Source organism: Scardinius erythrophthalmus (assembly GCF_964197995.2).
Source record: "Scardinius erythrophthalmus genome assembly, chromosome: 3".
Classification (NCBI taxonomy): domain Eukaryota; kingdom Metazoa; phylum Chordata; class Actinopteri; order Cypriniformes; family Leuciscidae; genus Scardinius; species Scardinius erythrophthalmus.
The window spans coordinates 33,491,666-33,518,670 of NC_138223.1; the positions used below are offsets into that span (position 1 = coordinate 33,491,666).

At 38.7% G+C, this 27,005-nt stretch overlaps 3 protein-coding genes across 12 annotated transcripts in view; 1 reads left to right on the top strand and 2 right to left on the bottom strand.

Moving 5' to 3' along the window:
• Positions 1-9,894, bottom strand: part of rgs12b (regulator of G protein signaling 12b) — a 44,545-nt gene extending 34,651 nt beyond the window's left edge. The window contains exons 1-3 of one of the 4 annotated variants that reach the window (XM_081360188.1): positions 9,778-9,881; positions 9,588-9,680; positions 6,164-8,237 (exon numbers count right to left, since the gene is read on the bottom strand). In XM_081360188.1, coding sequence (XP_081216314.1) covers positions 6,164-8,173 — 2,010 coding nt within the window. In that variant the 5' untranslated portion in view covers positions 8,174-8,237; positions 9,588-9,680; positions 9,778-9,881. Of the gene's footprint in view, positions 1-6,163; positions 8,238-9,000; positions 9,090-9,587; positions 9,681-9,777 lie in introns of those variants that run through there. The other 3 variants (XM_081360190.1, XM_081360187.1, XM_081360189.1) reach the window with 3 other exon arrangements.
• A 3,088-nt stretch (positions 9,895-12,982) lies between these two features.
• LOC308687771 (uncharacterized protein) lies at positions 12,983-18,065 on the top strand. The gene is made up of 5 exons (XM_081360522.1): positions 12,983-13,085; positions 14,964-15,299; positions 16,355-16,514; positions 17,358-17,511; positions 17,966-18,065. The coding sequence occupies exons 2-5, from the start codon at positions 15,093-15,095 to the stop codon at positions 18,000-18,002; spliced, it is 558 nt and encodes a 185-aa protein (XP_081216648.1). The 5' UTR covers positions 12,983-13,085; positions 14,964-15,092; the 3' UTR covers positions 18,003-18,065.
• A 1,053-nt stretch (positions 18,066-19,118) lies between these two features.
• Positions 19,119-27,005, bottom strand: part of htt (huntingtin) — a 46,572-nt gene continuing 38,685 nt past the window's right edge. For 4 of the 7 annotated variants that reach the window (XM_081360519.1, XM_081360518.1, XM_081360516.1 and 1 more), the window contains exons 57-66: positions 26,200-26,330; positions 25,978-26,110; positions 25,573-25,728; positions 25,293-25,483; positions 23,724-23,838; positions 22,391-22,622; positions 21,982-22,087; positions 21,730-21,892; positions 20,941-21,101; positions 19,119-20,820 (exon numbers count right to left, since the gene is read on the bottom strand). In XM_081360519.1, the coding sequence (XP_081216645.1) occupies positions 20,607-20,820; positions 20,941-21,101; positions 21,730-21,892; positions 21,982-22,087; positions 22,391-22,622; positions 23,724-23,838; positions 25,293-25,483; positions 25,573-25,728; positions 25,978-26,110; positions 26,200-26,330 (1,602 nt within the window). In that variant the 3' untranslated portion in view covers positions 19,119-20,606. The remainder of the gene's footprint in view (positions 20,821-20,940; positions 21,102-21,729; positions 21,893-21,981; positions 22,088-22,390; positions 22,623-23,723; positions 23,839-25,292; positions 25,484-25,572; positions 25,729-25,977; positions 26,111-26,199; positions 26,331-27,005) is intronic. The other 3 variants (XM_081360521.1, XM_081360520.1, XM_081360517.1) reach the window with 1 other exon arrangement.

Genomic DNA, 27,005 nt, shown 5'->3' on the forward strand with positions numbered 1-27,005 from the left:
TCAGGCGGTCAGACAGAGACGCAGACAGAGAGGGATCATTTTCATAGGCTAAAGTTTAGAGACTGATTGTGCGGATGACAAGAGCAGCATAATCAAATGGTCTGCTGTTGCCTAGAAACACCGAGAACTCTGTGTTCAGGATCATCATTATGACACATTAAGTGCAAACAAACATATGCACAAACACACAAATATGCCAACACAAGTGCACTACATGCGCATGAGGGTCAGTGAAGTACATACTTTAGCTAGATATGCAAATGTGTTTCCACATTTAAAGGGATAGTTCACCCAAAACTGTTCACCCATGTTGTTCCAAACATGTTTGACTTTCTTTCTTCTGCAGAACACAAAGGAAGATATTTTTGAAGAATGCTGGTAATCAAACAGTTTTGGTGACCATTGACTTCCAATTTGGGAAATGTTACGTTTTCCTTTTGTGTTCCCCAGAAAAAAGAAAGCCATACAGGTATGGAATGACTGCGAGAATTTAAATTGTTGGTGAACTATCCCTTTAAGGCTAACAAGAAGAGGCATTTACATAATATCTCTCTCGATCACAAGCATGCAAAGACACCGTGATCACACACATACACACACGCTCACATGACGCACGAACCATAACAGGAAACCTTAAAGAATCAGGAGAGGACAAGCGATCAGTGCAATCAAAACATATGAAACACAGGGCCTTTAATAAAGGATATGACAGTTAATGTGAAGCATGGAATTATGAACTTAAAGGTATAGCGGAGGATGTTTTACTTCCTGGTGGGTAACACTATTGGTCCTCCTAATTGTCAATCATTCTGGTGAATCAATCAAACTTTTCAAAAAGTGGAGAGGGCGGGTCTTATCTAAAATTTGGAAAGATCCTCCGCTATACCTTTAAGTCACTATATGACAAAATTGGCAATTCTTGTTTTTTTTGTATTTAATGGAACATTGCTGTAGGTTTTATAAATGATTTATCTGTGCGCATTATTTTTTAAATGAATGTGCCCTCGTGATTTTTTATTTTTAAACTTCCCTTTCCTCTTGCAGCAACCTTGATCTGATGATGAGTTTACTGGTGAGAGGGCGGGACAACCTGTCACTCACATGACATCAAGCCACAACCATCCAATGAAATAAAAAAATCCTGCCGTACATTTTTCTAGGTCGAGAAGCCGTTTCACTCAAATAAACGACACAATGTGGAAGAAAAGACTATTGCAACTTCCGTTTCATGCCGATTTTAAAGTAGAGGAAAAACTAAAGAATCAACCAAAAATTCAATGGTAACAAAAAGACTGCTCTTGTAGTCCAGCAAATGTTCTTACATTCTGCATCCTTTGGTGCCTGCATAGACATCCATATTGCGTATCATTAAAAACGGCATCAGTCATGGGACAGAGGAATAGGGGAGCCAGACACAAGTGGCCGACTCTTCATCACCAGCAACTAATCTAATGGAAATATTGTAGACTATACTACGTCGCTTGAATGAATCGTTCAGGCGGTTGCTGAAAAGCATAAGCATAAAGCTGTCAACATGGGTTTAGAACAAAACATTAAATGTTCCAGATGTTAACGGGAGCTGCTCTTTTTTTTTTTTTTTTGTATGTAGTACTTGGGAGATGAATCCTAGGAGGAAAAAAAAGTTTTTTAGTTTTATATTTATATACTTCAAAGACTAATAAAGAGAAAAAAGCATGAGGCTCATATGACTATGCTTACACAGCCTAAAGCTCTTTTTTAGGTTGCCAAAGAGTGACAAGCTGAAAAGTCTCAAAGTCTTTTTTAGTTCATTTCATATCAAAATGTATTGATTTATATATTCTCTAACTGTAGGCTACTATTTGTAATTTCTTTCTTTCTCAATCTCTCTCTCACCACAAAAGGTGCATTTGTGTCAGTCTCAGGGTTGAGATAACATCATGGATTCCTGTGGGGAGCAGGGACGTACAGTGAGCTGCATAGACCTTTTAGACTTATCAGGGAGGAGCTATCTTTGAGGAGCTCTGAGGAGCTATCTTTCCTGTTTACTTCATCCATGAGGAGGGGATGACAAACCGTACCAAGAAATGTTACTAAATACACCATCTATCTGTTTATCGGTTTCATAACCATGGCAAAGCTATCCCGCTCAGTAGGACTGTGAAGCAAAGTTTTCACAGTAAGATTACAATCCAGACACTGCAAAAGCGTATTCAAATAATCAAAACCATAACCATCTCAATCTTTTATGATGAAACAACACTCCACAAGGGCGTTTAAGTATTAAGGCCCGTTCACACCAAGAAAGATAACTATAAAGGTAACTATTAGCGGACGATATACAGCATGTTCTGATTATTATAAGTATGCGCTGCAGTTTTGTCATCTGCCGCTTTAAATGCTCTATAGTTCTTAAAGCAGAATGGATTATGATTGGCATGAGATCCTGATTTTTATTGGCCATTCCAACGATATTGTTTCTTTGTGCCATTATCATTATATTTGAGGTACGGACTCTGCTACTCTTTTACATATAGAACTACATCTTATGGTTATGGTATCGTGCTTGATGCAACTGGCCTTTAAAGTCTATTTTCAGTCATGATTCAGAAGAAAGTGTGTTCTTTGACAACTTTTCTGTACCGCTCTCCTCAAGTCTTGACATGACTTAAGTGGAATTCGCCATACATCAGACTCACAATCGTTCTGCACATGCTCAGTACTCATTGAAGGTGGGTAGTTTACAATTACTATGAACATAAAATAGTGAACAATTCTTATATACGGTACATACAGTGGGCCCATTTTTGTAATGACTTTTAGCCAAATGGTGTCATGGTGATTTTTAATTGATGTATGAAGTTGTTTCACTACATTAACCATAGACCAAGGTGTCAAAACATTTTTTTTCATTACCTTGAAGTTTTAACAAATCTATTTTATAATAATATGAAACCAAACAATGATTGTGCAATAAAAGAAAATCTTTTTACTTTATATAGAATAAAACAAAAATAAATAAAATAACAGCCAACTTCGATACTTTGCTATTTTGTTTTATAACCTATAGATCAGTATACCACCTTTAAACCACTGAATAATCATTTGAAAATGATTACGCATTTAGGAGTCAAAATAGATGGAGAAGAATCATCATATTATTCTGCAACAACATTTGACCTGTAATTGGCACAGAGAGAGGAACAGTGCCACCTCTTGGCGACTAGGAGATCAACTCATGACCTCATGTGGATGCCAAGCAAGTGTCTATCTCTTTCATGATGTCACAAAACAGACAAGAAAGTTGAAACTAAAATATTGAAAGGAACGACTGTGAATAGATCCCTACACTCTAAGTAAAGTCTGTAAAAAAAAGGCCCAATGTACTGTTGGTAATATAGTTTTCCCATTTTTCCCAGTATTTCTGATTACATATTTCAATGTGTTGTGTTTTAAGGTGTAGACAAATGTCGTGACAACAATTATGTACGTAATTAACAGAAAAGGCACATTTTAAATAAGCAAATTTTATGATTCCATGTTATGCATGCAGTTTTTATAACCTCATCAATTCAGAGACTGCATGTAATATTTGAAATATTCATGTCACACGATTTAAAATTAATTCGTTTAGGCAAAGAGGCGATTAAAATTTGTGAAAAACTTACAGAAATCTTAAAAACTTAAAGAAATACTACAGCATCAAATACCACATTCCCATATAAATACAATATATACATTTGAACATAAAATGTTGATATCCACATTATGTTGATACACACGCCTAAGTGGAGCTTGAATAAAACAAGCAGAGAATGAACTGAAAAACGATTCCTTAAAGCAATGAACACAGACCACTGACGCCTGACATGTCTTATTCTGTATTTAGAAGACCCTGAAGCTATTGTCAAAGCACAGATGATGATGCATATAACAGCTACAGTGCTATTCAGGGAAATCCAATCAATGCAGTCTGCTTTGTTGCTTTGGGCCTGTGGACATCATTGTTGGCTCCTTTGGGGTGATTCTGAGCTTTACTCAATTCCTAATAAATGCGTTTTTAAACGAATAATGAAGACAACTGTACATGTAGCCTGGTTTAAACGGTGTGGAACAAAGACATCATTCATATTTGATTTTTGTTACAAAATACCTGAGAATACACATGTATTTAGAGAGCTTAGTAGTGCATGCATAATATAGCCAACAGAAGAATACTGATATTTCTTTCTCATGTCGATCCAAAACATTGAGGAGATTCCCCCTTCCATATGTAAAGTGCTTTGAGTACCTAGAAAAGCGCTATATACAGTGCTATGCATAAGTTTAGACACCCCTGCTAAAGTTGACTAAAAAGAGGAATAAAAAATCATCTTTTGGAAATTGAACTTAATGCCTTAATTAAAAAAAAATAGGAAAAATCCAACCTTTAAGGACACCAATTTTCTTTGTGAATGAATAATGTATCGTAAATAAATAAATGTTCTTCCTTAAAATACAGGGTGCATAAGTCTGGACACCCCTATGTTAAATTCCCATAGAGGCAGGCAGATTTTTATTTTTACTTCATGGATCCAGGATACTATGCATCCTGATAAAGTTCCCTTGGCCTCTGGAATTAAAATAGCTCCACATCATCACATAGCCTTCACCATACCTAGAGATTGACATGGTTTTATTTCAGTTAGCCTAATAGCTAGTTTGATTTGCATTGAGAGATGATCTTATGGAAAGTACTCCATGCCAATCTCTAGGTATGGTGAAGGCTATGTGATGATGTGGGGCTATTTTAATTCCAGAGGCCAAGGGAACTTTATCAGGATGCATAGTATCCTGGATCCATGAAGTAACTGGCCTTTAAAAATAAAAATCTGCCTGCCTCTATGGGAATTTAACACAGGGGTGTCCAGACTTATGCACCCTGTATTTTAAGGAAGAACATTTATTTATTTACGATACATTATTCATTCACAAAGAAAATTGGTGTCCTTAAAGGTTGGATTTTTCCAAATTTTTAATTAAGGCATTAAGTTCAATTTCCAAAAGATGATTTTTTATTCCCCTTTTTAGTCAACTTTAGCATGGGTGTCTAAACTTATGCATAGCACTGTATATGTAACAAATTATTATTATTTATTATTTTATTTCATCTGTAGAACACAGTTTTGCACGAGTCATAAGAAAATCTTTTATGGCAATTCACTGGAGCTCAACTGCCCCTTGGTCCTTAGCTGCTTTCGTTTGATGGAAAAGACTACATCAACATTCTACTAAACTTTTTGGAATAACATGAGTTGATGATGACAGAATTTTTCTATTCGGGTAAACTATTCTGAAAGTATCTCATTCAGATCAGTTTCAGTGGTTTGACATCTAGATTCAAGACTTCAGTATGAGTGATCTGCTGTCAGCTACTAGAGGCCCATCAGTGGCAGTCGTGGCAGTCAGAGCAGAGGGAGCTCACGGCCATTTGAACTGAAAATTTTCCATTGGGAGAATGATACGTACCCCGCTTTGTGTCTCAATCTTCTCATCTCAGGGTCAGTTTTAACATGTTCCCTCCAAGCAAGGAGCCACAGCTGAAGCAGCAAATGGGAATGAGGTATTTTCAGCCTGGCTATGCATGTCACCTATCTGACAGAATTCTTTTTGACAGTAAAGTGTTTGTGCAGCTTTACTGAGAGACAATGCAAAACTATAAAAGCTACCTCACATTTTAAACATAACATAATTGAGAATATCAGTTGGAGTTAAATGTTGCGATTCATATTTGTGTGTGTGTTGGAAGGGATAAAATTCCTAGCACAATTGAAAACAGCAAAGTAAAGGATCATGCCGTGCCTGATAATAAGAACGAGGGGAAAAAGTGCTATCCATTCCAGGCACATAAGTTTATGTCTGCAAGCTTTTTTTTTTCTTTTCACAAACAACAGTGGATTGAATAACACATTCCCTGGCTCATTAACCAGTGTCCTGGACTGGTATCAAATTCAAAACCATTACTTAATAATTCCTCCTAATCCTTAGTATCAATTACAGTTGTAATTTTGAATGCACTTCAATTTGCGGTCAACTCCTCTGGAATTAAGTAGACTTACTGATTGTGACCCCAAACAAGTATTTCACAGATGTGAAACACAAACTTACTTTGAAGACATTTGATGTTTAAAAAAAGTTCTCTTACCTTTTTCTCTGAATCTTTCGTCCTTTTGCCATCGTTCAGTTTCTCTCGAAGGTTCTTCTCCCCAAACAGCTTCTTAGCCCACTCGTCCTTCTGTGCATGGAGCCGGTGAGGCTGTGAGGCGATCTCGCCTGCAGCACGGTACCGGTCGGCTGGAATCTTACTCATGGGTGGTGGCAGGGTGCTACAGTTCGCACTGGACCATCCGTCTGTAGACTCTGCATAAGACTCCTGATCACTGCTGTGACCTTGACGCCAATCTCTCAGGACGTGAACTGGCAGCCAACGTTGGCCTGATGCCCCCGTCACCTTCTTGCCATGGGCGGAATAGTGGGAGCGTGTAGGAAGGCCTGACACATCCATCCGTGAGGAGTTCAGATGCCTGCCAGAAAGCAGAGGTGGGTCCGCGTGGGAATGTGGATGAGGCTGAGGGTGATCTACGAACTGGTCAGGGCGGTAGCCATTACGATGCGAGATTGGTGGTGGCGGTGGTGGTGGAAGACCTCCTAGGACACTTTGGCTACGAGATCCTGGAGGGTTTTCCCATAGTCCCGTGGGAACATGCCGACCAGGGTTTGCACCCAAGTCAACCAAGAGGACTCGGTTGCTTTTCTCCTCCGGCAAGAAGTTGCCAATGCCACTGTCACTGTTGCTGCTTGTGCTGTTGTTCTGCTGAGCATCTAGGTCTCCATCGAGGAATGCCCGAGCTCGCATACCCTCGATAGATTCTCCCATATCGCGGTAGAGCACGGACACAAACTGTAGAAGGGGCTGGGAAGTCGGTGGGAATTCCAAGCACCCACTGGTATCTGGGTCTGGAGTGCAGTCGAAGCCAAAGCGTCGAGCAACACCTTGGTGGATCTTATGATGACAGAGTTCCGGGTCTACAATAAAGACGTGACAAGACGTACGCAACCCTTGCTCCTCCTCACCGTGTCTATGTATGCCGTGGTCGTTTGTGGCCTGCATGGTGACAAGGCCAAAGAAGCGGCGGTCGTCTGGACTCACTGCACTGAAAGCTAACTTCTCTGCAGGGTAAGTGGCTAGAACAGCGCCTCGTTCGTTGCATAGCTGTACACAATCATGCATGACTTTGAGCAGGACCAATGAGTGCACTTTTTGTTCGGCACGTAGACGTCGCATACAGCCACGAATTGCCTGAAGGCTGTCACTTTCCAGATTAGCACTTGTAGAAGCTAATTCAATGGATCCCAGGTAACCTACAATCATCCCAACGTTGAGTATTCCCGCAGAGTCTGCAGTTTGCAAGAGGGGAAATTCATCTTGCTGTTCAAACATATCAATGAACACAGAGTCATCATTGAGCACTTTGGCCATCTCCTCTTCAGTGAGCAAGCTGGGATCACTCTGTCGGGTGCCAGTGTTACAGTAAGGAAAGTCTGGCTCTGAGAGAGCCCTTGTTTTGGAAGTAGAGGCACAAGCTACTGCTTTCTCTGAGCTGCTGGATGAATGGCTAGAATTTTCAAAGATCATGTTAAAGATTCCACCAGACTGCATTTCCGCTACAACGCGTTCTGCACGGTTTATGCCTAGTGTCTTTGAGTCTATCTTTGGCCTTAACCAGTGGCTCTTGTGGTCATGGAACCCCAATTCTTCATCGCTTGAACATGAATCTAGGTGTGCACTTTTATGACTGCCTTCGGCAACGACCAAGTGTAGGACACCTGTGCAGCGACCAATCAGCTTAACAACATCCTCGTGAGATGCTTTGGACACATTGATGTCGTTCACACTCAGGATCTGATCTCCAGAGCGAAGGCCCACATAGTCAGCCGGACTACCCTTCAGGATGCAATTCAGCAAACATGGAGACTGACCAGATAGTGTGAAGCCATAGCCTGTTCTTCCCCTTGCGACCTCCACCCCTCTTATGCGTGCAGATGACTGGGCATTCACACGCCTCCTGCCTTGCTCTGATTGTCTGAACATTCTTCTTTTAGTCCCTGTTTCAACCTCTTCTGACAAGGGCTTCACAAATGCAGAGAGATTCATGATATCATCCAGATATCAGAACTCCAAAGCCCCAGTCTAAGGCACTAACGTGGTGCATGCTTACCTTTACAAAGGAGAGAGGGAAAAGTTAATTAATTCACAAATGAATCATCATATTAAGAGAAATTTATATGGAAAATGTGAACAAATGATTTCAGTTGTTCAATGTAAAAAAAAAATGCATTTGATTAAAATATTAAGAGATTCATTAAAACGTTGAGAATTGCATAACACATTTTTGTAATTCTTAGTGATGATTATAGTGTCAGTCTAGACTGGGCTTTCGTACAGATATACATTTTTTACCAATCCCCTCACTGTCTGGGTCAATGACAAGACTATTTTTGTCCAGATCTATTAAAAAATACATACAAAACATAAGCCATTGATATTGAGATTACTAAAAGAAAGTGTCCAGATCAACCTGAATTCACCCCTATATGATTTCACATCGTCCATGATCAACATGTTTTCAATTGTTTAATTAAAATATTTTATCATATTTTTAGTGTGGCTTCAATCAGTCATTAAATGTCTAGGTGGTGTGTAGCCTAACTATACAAATAAATATATGAAACCAACATAACTACAAAGATTTCTATGGAACGTGTTTTCAAAATATACTTTTCATCCTAATTTGGCATTGACCTACATAACTGAATATAATATATGTAAAATACAACAATATAGAACTAACAATATTCTAAACGTGAAATAAAAAAATACAATCCTTATCGAATATTTTTAAAAAAATAGTTCGCATTTTATAATAATAAACAAGCACCAGGAACAACACGCTTAGAAACTGATAGGATACATAAACTCACAAATTGAATAGCGTCTATCTTCGATATTTTCCCTTATTGTTCGCAACTTCGCAAGACTTTCCTAAGTAGACTCCACTCCTGCTAACGGTCCCGCCTTCTTTTCCCCATTGTTGGAATCTGGTTGGAATGCTCACGCGTCAACGTATGTATCCATGACAATGGAGCTGTATCTAGCTATTTCTCATCGCTCATTGGTCTCCACGGCTGTCAATCATCTCCATAACGACCCAAACCCTGTTCGAGAGAGACACTCTCCCCAACTGACCACAAAATTTATGCTACAGGTGTCCAAAACAACACGAGCGAAAAACTACAAAAAGTTAATCACCGTACACATCTTAATACTTATTAAGTTCCAGATTAATCTAATATTTAATAGCTGTAGAGAGCCGAGCTGCCTCGGTATTGGTTTTCGCGAGGAACAGCTGGGCAGTGAGTAACATCTAACGGTATTGAATTATCGGCATCAGTAGCCAGATACTGACAAGAGTAACGTTAACATCTATTGAGACACAACAACTTGTAAAAATATATAAAACGACAACCTCATATAGATACGCATACAGTTAAATAATAGTATTATTTACCTAAAAAGTCTGGAAGTTTTAATATCCGCAGAAAGCTCAAGAATTTCCAATGGCTACATTGCTAACATTAGCCGCCACTTCCCAAAAACTTTCCTGTGAGGAATACATAACAAATTCCTACAATTACAGTACAGAGAATAAAAATGCATTATAAATCATGGCTATATATTCAGTAATTTAGTGCTCTTACTTGTGACGGATGTGTCCCAACCTGATGTGAAGTTTAATGACATGGTAACCTTAGTGCTGTATAAGGAGTAAACAAAAGGAGAGGGCAGCTGGTGTGTGGACAGCAGAAGCAGGAGGAGGAGGAATCTACATCTCAGACTTTTTTTTCTTTTCTTCTTTAAGGAAAACACCGGTATAGGGCTTTTCCTTTACATGACACTGAATTTAGATGTATAATCAAGTTTATCCTGAAGTTTTAAATGCAGGGGTAAAAGAGATATTTGAATGTAGTAAAGTAAAAATATCCACCCAAGTTCAAGCAAGAACAACAATTTAAGGTAATTTAAAAATTTGTTTTTTAATTCTTGAAGTTGTTCTTTTGGTCTATAGAAAGTGAATATTGAGATTTCAAATCTAGTTAAATTCATTACTAGTAATTACTCAACAGTAAAAGTTTTATTAGCTGATTAACAGTGAATGCTGGTGACACTTACTGTTTAGACACTGCTGTCGACCCAACATAAACATAAATTATGTTAAATTTAACTTTTTCAAAGATTAGATTGATAAATCCATTATCGAGCTCATCATAAAACATCTCACTTTGGAGTAGAAAATGTGCAAAGCCTTGCTCTTGGAGTGAACCTATACAAAACATTTTTTTTATAAAAAGAAAAAGAAAGAACTAAAATGTATTATAATGGGGTGGGGGTGGGGGAGGGGAAGTAGTATCACAATATTCACCAAATAGCCAACTGTCACTTTATAAAAAATAAAAAAATAAGAACGAAAAACAAAGGACAATGTTTCTCCACTTCACCCTTTAAGGTAGCGTAGGCAATGTTTTTCATAAACACTTTTTTTGTTATACAGGTTGAATCTCTCTTCACATCCTGATAGCAATCAATAATAGAAATGGTCTAAATATTAAAAAAAAATGACAGTCTGTGGAAGTCTCAGGACCAAAAAATGTTTGTCCAATCATTGGAATCAGCCCGAATGCAATCATAGGATGTTGTACCTGCCTGTCAACTTATTTGCATACCTCCGCACACCCTGCTCGCGCAGACATCACACGTCATCGGCTCGATGGTGTTTAAAGCCCCCAATGGCTCCTTAGAGGCAGCTAACCCTACCCTCAACCTTAAACCTACCCATCCCCTCGCTGCATGGAAGGCGCCGTTGGGGGCTTAAAACACCAAACACCCACGTCATCGCGTCCCATGAGGATGCAGAGCTGTCGACAGCATCCACCTTACAGTTCCTCCTGAAACACAACAACAAGTTCACGCCATGCCTTAACCGTAAATACAAGAAGGCAACCCATGACATTCTACCCAGAGCCGTTTAACGCTAAAATGAATCTGCAGCAGTCATGTGGTGCAAGTTTACGTTAATTTTTATCATGATGTTATGTGCTTTGAGACATGAGGTGCTGACTCTGTTCTGGCTGAGTGTGTTCATGTGTTTTGGAGGAGGTGAGATCATACTGATGGGAGGGTGGGATCTAATGCTTTCAAAGTTAGCTTGCTATGAAAACTCCCATTCAGTGTGAAATACAAAAGTAAAAAACAACAGGCTGGATTTTGCTAGTCATTTGACAAGCCCTGCAATATGTGTAAAAAAATGTACAATAAACCAAATGGACCACTTATATTAATTTCTATACTGTAGTATTTTCATGGTTGATGTTAAAACAGTCCATAAAATAAATACATCAATTTTTGTCATTTTTACCAGCCATAGTTTGCAGAAGTGAGCTAAATATCTATAAAAAAGGGTATATGTTTATTTTCTTCATTTTTTAAAGGCGGCTCTGGTGCAAGACCATTGTGGCATTATGTGATACTTATGGGACATACTGCTGCTATCCACTCCACACACAAATCACCTGAACAAGCTAATCAAGGTCCTCGGGATTACTAGAAAGTTACAGGCAGGTGCTTTTTTCAGGGTTGGAGCTAAGCTCTGAAAGACAGTGGCCCTCCAGGACCGAAGTTGCCCATCCCTGGTCTAGCCTATCCAATTGCGCCCAGAGGCATTTGAGCGACGTCCGTTGGTGAAGCGCACCAAGTTTTAAATGCAGCATTATTATATTCAAATTGCAAACACATGAGGACAGTCTCCATGAAAGACCCACTGGCAGATGAACGTGCTACTACATTTCTCTCCGAAACGGTAGGAAATTAAATTAGATTTAATAGAGGATTTTAACTGTGACAAGATGATTGACAGGGCAGTTTACATTACGGGATGCACGCGACAGATCTGTCCGATAAAGATGACACAGTAGTACGTCCCAAAGTTGCCTACTTTTTTGCTACACATTCAAAAGTAAATACATTTTCTTCACAAAAAGAGTACATATGGCGTAGTGTAACATAAGCGAATTGGGACGCAGCATATGGCTTTACACATGACGATCTCTGATTGGTTTTAGGAGTTTTAGGTCTATCCAATTGTGCCCAGAGGCATTTGAGCGATGTCCATTGGTGACGCCCCTTTGGAAATGAGTTATTAAAGGAGCCTTGCCAGACCATAACTCAGTTACTACTGAGAATGGTCTGGTTTTAACCAGGCTATGGCGCACTATTAACATTACGATTCTGCAGTATTGTCACATTGGTGGTCTTTGTAAAAGGCATTCCAAGTTATTCAAGCTGTCCGTGACCCATAACACTAATGTCTTATTTAGTCACTACCCAGCCAACATGTCCATGTGGGCCCCACATGGGTTTTCTCTGGGTTATATGGGTGTCATGTGGGCATGGGCTCAGAGTGGGCACTTTGATGGGGTTACTATGGGCCCCAGTTTGGTTTAGGTAGTGGGCTCCAGCTAGGCTGCCCATTATTGTTTATTTGTGGGTCTTGTTTGGGCCCCAATTGGGCTATATTAGACTAAATTTGTATTACTAATTTTGGTTTGTATTTATTTTAAAAGTACCTGCCATAATTGTGTATTGAAAATGAAAAACATTTAAAAATATTTGACTAAGTTTTTTTAATTTGATATAATACAAAATGCACATCATGTTTGTCAAATAAATTTATTTTTTATTTTTATTTTTTGTGTGTGTGTGTAAATTTCATGGCCTTATAAAACACTTATTTTGTATTATGTGCAAAAAAGTGCTTAAAACTATATTTTCTAAAAGAGTAAAGCACTTGCATCATACTGTCCCCTCCCCCACAAGCTATAATGATTGCCTCCTCCCGCCTTTACATTCAAACTAAAAAAAAAAAACCCCAAAAAAAACCAACGGTCTCCTTCTCTCCTGGACAAGTTTCTTCTAGACATCACCGTCAAATCTCCTGTTTAACACTACCAAGGTAAGATATGTATACGTTTTATTTTGTATTAACTTTGTTTTACTTAAGATTTTATAAAACTAGATATTTCGGAATCAATAGAGCTAACATTTAACGAACATTAACGAAGGTTAGCGAGCCGAGCTCAAACAAGTTACATAAGCTAACTAAAATGAAGTTGGTTAACCAGCAAATTTTATACAATATGTGTTCGCGCCGACTTTTCACCCTTTTACACGCTTTACCGTATTTTTCATAATCGTTCGGTCTCATAATAATGACCGAGGCAGTATATCGTGCAAGAATGCGTCATTGCGCTTCTAGGCCTGTGCTTCGCAGCCGGTGAAAACCCGGCTTAAAGTCCCATAAAATGATGCATACTACCCGTACACTCAGTTTAAGTATTCAGGAAAGTTTTATTTGAGGGACAGATCGAAATTGTTCGTTGTAGTTAAAGAAACATTAATAATTTGTGCTCATTCATGAACGATTCGTTTTTTGAATCGGTTCTTTTTAGTGAACCTGTTGAATAAAATCACAAAACTGTCAGAATGACTCATTTGAAGTCAATCAATTGACTCGCTGATTAGTGATCCGGTCAAGCAGTTCCTAATGCGATGTCTCCACATACAGAATGGATTGATACTGCTAGTGCTAGATGTAAGTTATCTTAATTATGTTATCTCAATTAATCAGTAGGCATGTCGGTATTGATCGTTTAAAAAGTATCCTAAACTAATGTCATAGTTGTGCTGTGCCTTTAGGTTAATCAGGTAAAAAGAGATAAGTAATTTATTTTAATCTTTTCATTTTTGTACATTATTAACAATGGTCTTGCATGAAGAAACATTACGCTGATGTACAGTACAGGTCAAAATTTGGAAACATTACGATTTTTTATATTTTTGAAAGAAGTCTCTAATGCTTATCAAGGCTGTGTTTATTTGATCAAAAATACAGAAAAAAAACAGTAATATTGTGAAATATTATTACAACTTAAAATAATAGTTTTCTATTTGAATATACTTTAAAAAATAATTTATTCCAGTGATGCAAAGCTGAATTTTCAGCATCATTACTCCAGTCTATCACATGATCCTTCAGAAATCATTCTAATATTCTGATTTATTATGAGTGTTGGACACAGTTCTGCTGCCTAATATATTTGATGAATAAAAGGTTAAAAAGAACTGCATTTATTCAAAATAAAAAATAAATATTTTCTAATAATATAAATCTTCTTTACTATAACTTTTTATCAATTTAACACATCCTTGCTGAATAAAAGTATTAATTTATTTCAAAAAAGAAAGAAAAAAATGACTGACCCCAAATTACTGACCAGTAGTGTATATTGTTGTTACAAAAGATTTCTATTTTTAAAACATTTTTGTATTTTATTTTTTTACTTTTTATTTATCAAAGTATCCTAAAAAAGTATCACAGGTTATGAAAAAATATTAAGCAGCAGAACTGTTTCCAACTTTGATAATGAATCATCATATTAGAATGATTTCTAAAGGATCATGTGATAGACTGGAGTAATGATCCTGAAAATTCAGCTTTGCATCACAGAACTCCCCCCCCCCCCCCCCGATACACTTTTAATTCGTTCTGGCCGTTTATTTACATGATAATGATTAATATGTTACAAAGTGCAAGTTTTTAAAAACAATACAGTTATAATCTCCGTGTAAACTTCAAAACGTTAATAGCTTAGGGTCTAGCTTAGGGTCTATATGCATGTTGTAGATTTAGATGATTTAAGGAGTTTTGACAATTCTTCCTAAAGCAGTGATTTTTTTCCTCAGGGAGACTACAATGCATGCGATGCTGTAGTAGATGGATGCATAATTATAATAATTTTCTCTCTTATCTTATTTTCTTTCTCTTTTACAGGAAGCACAAACGCCAGGTCGCAGCACCCCAGCACAGACAAGTTCTACTAGTACTCCCTGCAGACCACTTCAGCCCAGTTCAGTCCAGTTCAGACCACTTCAGCCCAGTGGAACAGCAGTGAGGGATGGAATGTTCGTTCGTGTACTGACAATACTGGAAGAAATTAAAGATTGCCAAAAGGTACAGGGTAGCATGATACAGTGTCTTCTGCAGCAGAGAGAACAAAACTGTGTGGTTCCTGTCTTGCCTGAGGGAGTCCCCTTTCCATTGAAGAGTTTTACTGAAGTGGATGATCTGGAGTTGAAGCTCTGTGAGTCTGACTTCCAGAAAAATTTGGTAAGTGTTCTAGGTGTGTGCGATAAATTAAATCGTTGACAATTAAATGCCTCCACGATCTCTCTACAGAGAGTGTTGTGTTGTGATGCAGTGCACATTCTATCAGTTGTAGTTTTACCCCCAATTTCCACCGGCTGCGTTACGGCTCCGGCATGGCGGCGGAGTCAATAGGTTTCCATTAAAGTCAATGAGTGTATTTCCACTGAATGCGGTACAGCTGCGTTCCGACTCCGGCGATGCGCAGCCCTCCGGAGCAGATACGCAGAGCTTCTATTTTTGCCGGATGCCGGAGAGCTCCGCAGCAATTCAGCACTTATATCGCGCGATCATACGTGAATTTGCGAGATCTCGTGGGTCCTTGTGACTTCAGCTGTCAGTCATGACCGCAGCCGTTCCGCAACAAATACGGACCTGGTGGGTATTGATGGACGACGGAACACGGAGCTGTCACGCAGCGGAGCCGTTCCGCATCTGGTGGAAATTGGGGGTTATACTAGTCTAGATGGTCTCCCACGGACTAATCACTCCTGAGTTTTTTCAGAATGGTCCTAGAGCAGTGTAAAACCAACTAAATCGCGTCAACTTCAGGGTCCTTAGCACCGTCGGGTCCTAACAATATGCAAGTGACTTACTGCCTGACTAAATAACAACGGGGAATTAACTATTACACATATGCAAAGAACTATATGAATATATTAATGACTGTAAACATATTAATGACTGGCCTTCATTTTAGTGCAATTATAACAAGCTCACTCTTCACTTGTTCCTGAAAAGGAGAAAATAAATGGGGAAATTTTTTAGCTGAACTGCTCTGTAAATTGCAAAATAGTCTTAAACACCATAAAAAAATAATAATTGTGGATCGTGATCCTGCCTGAAAAAAAATTGTGATACATTTTTGCCATATTCCCCACATAACCAAAGTTGTAGATGCAGAGGGTGGTTCTGTGTACACACTAGGTTAAGTTAACCCACTCTGTTTCCCTTAATGAACTGTTACCACTACATTTGTAATTTTGTTTCTTCTATATTTCTTTTCATCTCAACTTCAGGTCTCAGTCCTTGGGGACATTGGAGGGAGGAGCCTTGATGAGTGTGTCCGTAGAACTATGGCATTTTTGATGACGAATGACCTTGCCCGTCAATTGAACCTCACAGGGCGCCATGGAAAACGCTCGTTCAGGAGCCTACGTCTGTTTGATACTTTGCATGGTATATACATTTCAACATCCTTCATTTACATAGATTAGTAAAAACGCAAACGGTTTGGGGTCATTTTGTGTCAAATCAACCAGAAGTTCCTAGCTCAATGTTGATTTTGATCATTTTGTTTTCTGGTGATAAAAATGATTACTTAAAGGGAACCCTGAAGATTTGTATGGTTTTTTAGATTACATCTGCGAATGTAAATTAGATATACAAAAACACTCTAAGGGCCCTATCTTGCACCCAGCACAATTGACTTTGTACACCGATGCATGTATCATATCATATATCATTCCTATTTTGCACCCAACGCACAGCGGGCTTTTCCCTCCACAGACACACGTTGGTAAATTAGGGAATGAACTTTCGATCCCGGGGGCGGTTCAGCGAAAAGAGGAGGCGTGTTCCAGCGCAAACATTCCCTGGTGCTATTTTAAGGGCGCATACTTGGCCATAATGTTGTGTGTGCACAACACGCATATACTTTGCTTCTCTCATCTACACAGATGCAGCAGTTTTCATTTTTGCAAATCATACATTATTACAAGATAAAGTATTAAAACAAGAGGGAAATCATTGTTGTGTCCATGACGATGATACTTGCGTTTCTGATCGTTAAAATAGGGCCCTAGACGTCAGGTTTATTTTTATAAAAAAAGTTTTTTTCCGTTTGATGTTTGAATGAACAATATAAAAAAAAAAAATCACCAAATGTTTATGAAAATAAATAAAAACTGAGTTTTATCTATCTTGAACTTTTCATATATTAGCTGTATTGCGCTCAATATAGTGGTGTATTGCTGCAGTAGCACCCTTTCATTAAAATTAATTTATTATTTTGGTTCACAGGTAGCCTGAAACAGAACACTTTCTTGAGAACTGTCAGCAAGAAAGAGGTGGAGACAGCCCTCGGTAAATGGTTCACAAATGCTAGGGATAGAGATGGCAACCGTGCCTTGAGAGCCCAGCCAAACCTTGTGCGGAGAGCAGCACAGTCAGAGGTGTAAGTTACATAATTTATAACAAATAAAGGGAAAGCTAAATTGTTTGTTTTTCATTCAGTTAGTAGTAATTTTTAACATCTGTTAAGTTAACCAATCAGAATCAAATATTCAACAGCACTGATTTTTAGGGGGCAAACTGCAAAGGAAGACCCTTATTGTATTTGTTAGGGGCCAATCATTGAGGGTGCATTGGCACCTATTAATTTTGGTAGTGTTCTTATTGTTATTAATGATCTTTATTATATTCCAATTTTCTTATTAGGGGTTCAAGCACCAAAATCTAGAATATCTATTGTATTTGCTCAGATTATTTTTGGGGGTATGAGCGTGAAGCATGATTATAATTTAGATTATACTCATGCATTTCTTTAATGTTCATGTAAAACTGATTTTTTTGAAGTTCTGCTAAGATTTTTAAAGTATTTATTTGTCTTTTCTTTCTTTACTCTTTAGGTTTGAAGCTGAGGATTCTGTACTGGCACAGGACTGATCACTTTTATTTGAGGTTTCATCTTGAAGACAGTAACTTCAATAAAAGAAATGTTGATTTACACATTCTGAATTGAAGTCATTTTTTTTCCTGCAATTCAAATATTTTGTAATTTCTTAGATATTAAAATGTTAAAGTAACACAAATTGATGCATTTTTGGTTTGGGCAGGTACTGGTTAACAAAACAGTAACAAAGTTGGAGTGATTTGAAAGTTAATTTTGTAGTATAGAACATTTACTTAAACCACGGTAATCAGGTTTACTTAATAAATGGGGCCCACTGTGGTCCAGTGAGATCACCCATAAGGGCCCCATAAGGGTAATGTATGGGACCCACTTTCGGCCCATTAATATTATATAATTTGGGACCCAAGTGGGCCCATAAAATGAACTCCTACATGGGCCCAACTTGGAGCCCACTGTGTACCCATCATTAGCCCATATGGGCTAACACACATGGGGCCCATGTGGAGCCGATGGACAAATTTATCTGGGCCCCATTTGGGTGGCCCATGCAGGGCCCAAGTTACAGCCCATCAAAATCCCACATGGGGCCCACATGGACATGTTGGCTGGGTAAAGCAGCCCAACAAGATTGAAATTGAAAGATCTTCAAAGCTACTATCAAAAACCAATTTTTTTTTATAGAAATCCATCATTTTGAATGGTTCTACAATCTGTAAAACTGCAAGAAATGATGTAGGCATGGGGATACATTTTAGAGAAGTCAAGGCTTTTCACAGAGGAGTGAAAATATCAAGTATAAATTGCGATTTACATATTCGGCTTCACTAAGTCAAAGCAAACATCTTATTGAATCAGAATAAACAGATATCGAATGGACATGACCGTCTGTCTGTCTCCATGGTAGCAAACATGCCATAAGTCTTCTGTCGTTGGTAGATACGATTATGCGATGTCCATGTAGACTGAGTCGACTAACAATCAAAAGTCACCCCTTTTTGTTGTGACATCAAATATTGAGTCAATATTGAAAGCAAACTAAAGCATGCTTTAAGTTAATATACGAGCCATGTTCAGCTGGTCAATTAGACTTATATTTACTGGGTTATTGCGCATATTTGGTTACAATGACCTTTCACTTGACACCATCTCATGTCCACCGATGGGTGTTGTCATGCACCACAATTTATTCGTTTAATCACAAATATTATTTCTATTACACAAATTGTACATTAATGTAAACACTCTATAGATTAAAATACATACTTCCAGTCATTACACTAGATCAATAATCATATCTTACGTCCTGAGCTTTTAAAAGAAATTTAACAAATAACTGCAGATGTGTTGCAAGGGACACAGTATGTAGATTTGAGCTGTAATTTTCATATGCAGAAACCCTCATCTAAAAACCTTTCTACAGTAACTGCTATGGCTATTTCAAGCCCCGCCCATACAAAAGGACCTCAGTGATTCACATTTGTAATCTGTTTTTTTTTTTCTTTTTTCTCCATCTTAAAAACAACAAATATAGACAGCTAAATTTTTAGAAGAAAAATAAACTTTGTTTCAGGCAATTCACCCCTCTTACTCAGTAAGTCAAACACATTTTACATTTAAATACACAAAAAATCGTATCATACCAATAGTCTTATGCAACGTCTTCCACATTAGAGGGGATATACAAATTCGATTTACAATTCATTTTCGCTTCAAGTGCCAGCAAACACAGAGCAAAGCAATGCATTGCCCATGCAAAAGGAATGATTTTAAACTGAGGGAGTTGTGGGTGTACGAAAGAGTGTGTCTTTCATTTCTAAGGGCGCAGGAGAGTACGGACAGCTGGAGAAGAGGGTAGAGACGGGCATCGTAGAAAATACCCGGATGCACTGATTTTAGCCAGGTCGGACGATACGCATCTTCGGACGTCTGCGGACTAAAAGATCTAATCTTGGATCGGTTGAATTCTGGAAGTGCAAGAGATATTTCAACAATGTTTGCATGATGTCTGTAAGAACATTCAATACAATATGTTCTTCCGTCAGTTTGTTTATAGCTGAAAATTCTCTTCGAATATTACGTTTCTAATGATTGAGACGCATCGTCAGTTTTGACTGCATTACCAAAAAACTTTTGTGATCAGCCTCACAGTTTTGCCACAGTAACATTCTCTGAAACCAGATAAAGAGCATTTATGCATACAAAATATGGAGAAGACAAGTCTGCATCCATATAGACTTTTGAGATGTTAAGTGACATACCGTGACACCAGGCAAATATTGTGATGGTAGTACTACTATTCTTTTTTTAATTACAGATTACTGATGTTCTGGTGCATTGTGGCCACATACTTCAGTGGATGTGCAGTCTTGCTTGGATTGGTTCCACTGTCTCTAATAACAATGAACTATTTGTATTAATGTCCACTGGTTATCACGGACAGTATCATAGCAGCCAATCCCATCCCATACATTGTTGCCATACATGCATCCTGGTGTGTAACGTTCTTATAAATGTGATGTCTTCTGCTCTGATATTATATTACCATTTTTTGATGCCTAATTTGCATTGTAGATACATTATTGTTATTCATATACATGTATTGTTACACATTATTGTTCGGTATCATATGCTCTGTATTATAGTGACGTGTCTTGGTGAATGCTCTGCAAACAGCACAGTAGTTGGTAATACGGACTGCCAGGTGAAGCCACCATCTCAAAGACAGACTGGAAGGCCCTGCGGTCCAACTCCTCATCGATCTGGTGTCGGTAGAAATCCATTGCGACCAGACAAAAGAGGCTAATGTCCACTGTCTCAGACTTCCCCATGCGACTGATGACATGAGGGAGGCTAAAGGGGAAGGGAGAAGTTAAGGAAAACAAAGATGAAGAGGAAAAGAAAAGGAAAGCAAGAAACAGGAAGTGTGATGTTACAAGTACAAGGGGTGCACCAATATGCATTTAAGGATACAGGGCAGAGATCCACTGGCTGGTCGAGGCACTGACAAAGAAACAGGACAGGCTCCACATTGCCATGGCTACAGGTGTTCTCTGTGTGAAGTTCGACAGCGAGAGTAGCACCCAATCACGGACCATGGAGGACTGCCCAGTTGCGTGAAGTGTTTGAAATACCTGTTGCAAGAAATACATGCATTAAAGTGGAAATGAAGCGGTCAGTCAAGTTTATTATTATTTAGTAAACTGATTTCCACTTTAAATGACCATATTAAAGTAAGGATAGCTCACAAAGAATGCTTTAACAGTTTTTTGTCAATACAATGAACGTATACGGGTCCAAATCGACACTGGACCCCATTGATTTCATTGTATGCACAAAACATGTTTCAATCTTTTATGATCCACAGAGGAAAGAAAATCATGCAAGTTTGAAACAACATGAGAATGAGTGAATTATGAAAGAATTCTAAGACTAAAGGTGCAGACACACCATTGTACCATCGTTCAGTCTTGTTTTGCTGGCGAAATCAAGTTATTTCAAAAGGTATCTTGAGTGAAGGCAAACATTTCGCCCAAGCAGATTTTACGTGTTTGCCGTGTTGACCAGCTGAAAGCCGCTTAGTTTGAAGGTAGCTCCTGTGTAAGCCGTGCATCATATATCGCTATATTATTGACAATAGACAACTGACATATTTTACCTGCAAAATTTCACCAAAATGTTGCTAATGTGAATGAATCTTAAGAGTTAAGATCACAGAGTATCCAAAGCATAATATAAGATATCAAAAAAAGTGGTACTTGCCTTGTACACCACTGTAGCCATGAATTGTGGGTAAGGCTGCTGATTGGACAGGAACTCCCCGATGACTTTGTTCATGACGTCTTGCAGTGGGAAAAAGTCATCCAGGAACTGAGGAAGGATCCGGGCTACCACTCGTGCCTCACTCGGAAAGCCTTTACGAATTCTGCCGCAAGAATTTTCCAAAGACAAATTAGTAAAAAAAAAAAAAAAAGAAGCCTTTTGCGTTCAGTTTCTTCAAAAACAGACATGTACCTGTCAAACAGAACAGATACACGCTCCATTGCGACAATGACTGACTCGCTGTCAGGAGCTGTTGGGTCAGCATCAGCAGGGCGGCCAGGACTTCCCTTCTCCTTCCCTGTAATGTAAATTTATGGACATCAGTAAGAAAAACAGTTCCGTAATGGATCCAATTCAGATAAAACTAGGTTACTACATCTTGACTAAACATCATAAATGTTAATCTTCTTATATAGAATTTTCACTTAGTTTTACAAGAACAAAATTAAACCTCTCGCATAAGACACTTTCTTAAAATCATACTGAGGACTCTGCTGCTATGTGCTTAGTTAGTAGGGTAAGCATCTAAGGTGAGTCTGTTCTAAGGGGTTGGTGTTAGTAGGTGGGTCAGGATTAAAGATGAAGCTGAAATGTGTCCTGCCTTCCTCTCCAGCCACACCTGTGTACATGCAGGTGAGCATGAGACCCAGGGCAGCCATGGCACGGTGTGGGCTGGGCATGTTCACACGGTCAACGCTCAGCTTGACCAGTGTCTCCGCGTCCATGCGCGACAGCTGCTCAGACAGAAGCAACCGCTCCATACCCCGCAGGACGCAGTGGTAGATGATGGATGGTGTGGCCTCCTCGCTAGCAGACAGCATCATACAGCACAGCTGGAAATGTAAAGGAGAAACAATAGTAGAGAGAGAAGACTATTATTCTATGTATTCCAAGCTTTGGCAATATTGTATTATTTACAGTCAAGCCACTAAAGCAATTTTGAAATTGAATTTGAGAGAAGACTCAATGACATATAAGTGTGTCCACGATTTGAACCAAGGAAAAATCTTTGGTTACACTTTATTTTAAGGTGTCATTGTTACAGTGTAATTGTATATTTAAGTACTGAGTAATATTAAGCAACTACATGTACTTACTATAGGGATAGGGTAGGATTAGGATTTGGTTGAGGGTTAGTTGCATGTAATTATCCATAATTTACTGTTGTTGTTGTTGTTATTATGGTAAGTACATATAACATATGTAACAAGGACACTGTAAAATAAAGTGTTACCAAATCTTTGTAGCTTGAAACACGTCAAGTTTTTATAAATGTACTCTTTGCATTCATGTTGTTTCTTAAATATCATTCAGTCTATAGTAAATTACACCACATGACATTTTACAACCTGAGCTTGCCTTGCCTTGTCAGAAAAAGGGCAAATTATGATGTCAGATTAAGAAAATGTATGTTTTTTTCTGCATGTTGTTCGAACTATGATTTAATGCAATAGTTTTGTTTTCTAAGAAATGATAATAAGAGTATGCCAAACATCTTAAAGGGGGTCACACAGGATGAAAAGCAGTGTCACGCCACGTCGAACACAGTTTTCTATACATCGGCGGCGCCCAGAGGCTATTTAAAATCCTGCTGTGCCACAGAACGCCACCCACAGTCTTCATGTACAATAAAAAAAATGTAAAAATGTACGATACACAATCTTCCAGCCTTGGGTGAAATCATTATGTACATTAAGAATGATTTGGGAGAAATTTAATGTAATTTAAAGGAAGACTTAAAGGTGGCAGAGTCTTCCTTTAAATTACATTAAATTTCTCCCAAATCATTCTTAATGTACATAATGATTTCACCCAAGGCTGGAAGATTGTGTATTGTACATTTTTCAGCAAAACAGAAGTCCAGAATCAAGACTGATCAAATAATATTAAAACACCAATGATCTTTTTTTTTTCAAATTGTGGCCTCTTCCCACCTGAATGATCCCGGCATTGAACTCAGGCCCTACATCCAGTGGGTAGTTCTCCATCATGTAGAATGCCACGGCACACATCACCAACACATGCTGCTGGTTGTGTAGATTCACACAGCTGAGAAAGACACACAAACAGTGTTAGGCCTAAACACGCTCATCTATTTTCAGTGAGGCTATCTGATGCTAATTCTAGCCCTGGTCTTTAATGAGGGATCTCAGATCTCAGTAAGACACCATACATTACAGCTAATGAGGAGCTGATGACCATGCAGTGTGTGGGAGTGTGTTGTGATTGCCTATGCTAACCTATTATTGAGTCTCCCAGCATGCCACAGAGACTTTGGCATTAGCTTTGACTGCATGAGGCATAACCTCTTAAGAGAGATTCAAACAGTGTGAAATCTTTCATTCAATGCAGGACGCACACCATTAACCTCTCATCCCATATTCTCTTAAATGAAACGGCAAACACTAAGAGTTAGTGTAACACTAATGATTGGACTGCCCTTGCCTGCCGCTGGGAGAGGTGTGGTGGAAGGGTTAAAGGTCAAAGCTGGTAATAGGAAGGTTGATGATTCAGTCCTTGCAAAATGTGAGCTACGAGTCTTCATCAATGGGATTGAGTAGGGATTAAAATGTCTGCTAAAATGACTAGTTATTAGAAGGCCTAGTAGACATCTGTAGGCTTTTTCAGTATTTTCCGCAATTGGTGGAATTATGCATAATTTATTTAAACATGTTAAAATGTGTTATACAGTTAGTTCACCCAAAAATGAAAATGACTTTCGTTCATCTTCGAAACACAAATGATGATATTTTTAATAAACCTTAAATGATTTCGGTCTCTCCACTGAAAGGCCATTCCACCACAAATTTAAAGCTTGAAAAAGTTCATAAAAACGTAGAACGTTGAAAACGAATCCAACGTTTTAATCAAAGTCTTCTGAAGAGATAAACCGAATAAACCGCTCGATAAGGATTTATGAAGAGTCAAAGTTTTGTTGTAATGGACTTTTAAAAAGGAAGAACAGAAATCTCTTAAGTTTCATTAAAAATATCTTCATTTGTGTTTCAAAGATAACCAAAAGTCTTATAGATTTGGAATGACGTGAGGGTGAGTAACTGATGACAGAATTTTAATTCTTGGGTGAACTAGCCCTTTAAAATATGTAAACAGTGTACTAATAAAAGAATATAGTTATTTTTATTAGGACATTAAAGATCAATTAATTATAATGGTGTAAATTATACTTTTCATTGCACTGTTATAAGAATTCACCTCATCTTTTTTTAAGAATAAAGAAAATGAGTCTGGAATCGACTCTTTGAATCGACTAGTGGGCTATTTTGACTTGGACCAGTAAGAAATCATGTCGCAACCACTTAGAGACCCACATAGCAACTCCCTGGTAAACATCTGCGACACACTAGCATTGTGGTAGCAATTTTTGCACAGTAGTTTTTTCTTCAGAAAATGTGAACATCTAGTTTGTACTAACTACTGCCCCTTTGGTTAAAGGTTTAAGGTTGGTCAGACCATAAAATGTGTCAGGTTTTAGTTGTACTCACTGTGCTATAGCTCTAAGGTTAGAGAGCAGGTATTCACTGACAGTAGGGATAAGCTGCCGTGCTGTATCGTCCAGCAGATCGCACTCCAGCACGTATAGAACTCCATGAAGAGCACCGATCCGACTGGGCAGATGAGTGCTGCGCAAGGTGCTCTCCAGCAGACGACACACAGGCTCTGCAATGGCTTTATCCTGACATAGATACATTAGTCCACACTGTTAAATGGCTGTAACTGCTTATTTATATAGCCAGTGCATCAGAAGTGCATATACACACTCACCATGCCAAGCACTGCGGCTGCTTTGCAGATAGCTGGAACAAGGTACTGGCTGAGGATCTCATCTTCTGGTGGATGGACTTTCTGCAGCTCAGTCAGGGTGGAGAACATCATATCAAACTGATTCCTCTCGGTGAACAGATCAGACACTGCCAGCAGCTTAAAGAGACACATAGAGAATATAGATTGTCCTAAGATTAAATCATTAAAACACTTTTCAAACTGTCAAAGGCTTTTTTATGGATGATTGTTTCCACCACAGATTAAGGTAATTGCGACTTTTTATCTCACAATTCTAACTTGGATATTATTGGGGTCAATTGAGTCAAAAGGATTGAGAACACCTGCACTATATAGCATAAAAAGGCTGATGGATCTCTATGAAAGAACGTCTAAGCATTCACTCACCGATCTGACAACCTCACTGATTAGCACAACAGGAGTCTTCCTGCTGCTGGGGCTTCCAGGGAGGATCCACTGGCTGTAGAGCTCCAGGAGGAACTGAGAGCAGGAGTGGATATCAACCCCTGCACGGTGCTTCCTGGAAAGGGCAAGTAGAATGCAGGGTGTGAAGTCTGGAGAATGCTGGTTTTAAGGAGCTTTTTTTGCCAGTAACTCTGTAAGTCTGACCTGGAGTTGATTGGTGATAATGGTGGTGAGGCAGGTGCTGGAGCATCCGTCTCATCTTCCTCATCCTCACCCCACTCCTCCTCCCTCAGAGGGGTGATGTTATTACCCAACCACACTGAGTGAATCGACACCTGCATTGTTGTCGTACATTGTTAGTAACATGCAGATATAACCCTTAAAGGTGGTATCAGTGATTTCAGGCCCAAAAATATTTTTATCACATTCATCTAATCTTTCCTAACGATCCGCTAGCTGCCCGCCCCACAAGCATGCCGTCAAAAAACCGCGTCTCTGTAGGCAGCCTAGGCTCTGAGATCTGCACACAAAAACAAATGGTTTAGCCAAACAATCAAAACCAAAACAAATAGTGTTCCAACCAATCACCGACAGGGGGAGGGTGTTGTGAGGTTTTGTGCTCGTGCACGGCTGCACGCGAAGTCAGAGCTGAAGAAAAAGCTGTCTCAAAACCTCACAACACCCTCCCCCAGACGGCTTGCTTGTGGGGCGGGCAGCTAGCGGATTGTTAGGAAAGATTAGATGAATGTGATAAAAATATTTTTGGGCCCGAAATCACTGATACCACCTTTAAAGGGTAAGTTCACCCACAAAATGAAAATTCTGTGCTCACGGTCTTCTGAACCCATAGGACTTTCTTCTTTTAAAACCCAAATTAAGATATTTTACAATATTCTCTTATCATTTTTGTTCATTCATTGAAAGTCCATCCAACCAAAACTTTGACACTTCTAAAAGATTATAAAGACATTGTACAAATAATCGAACGATTTAATCTAAGTCTTCTGAAG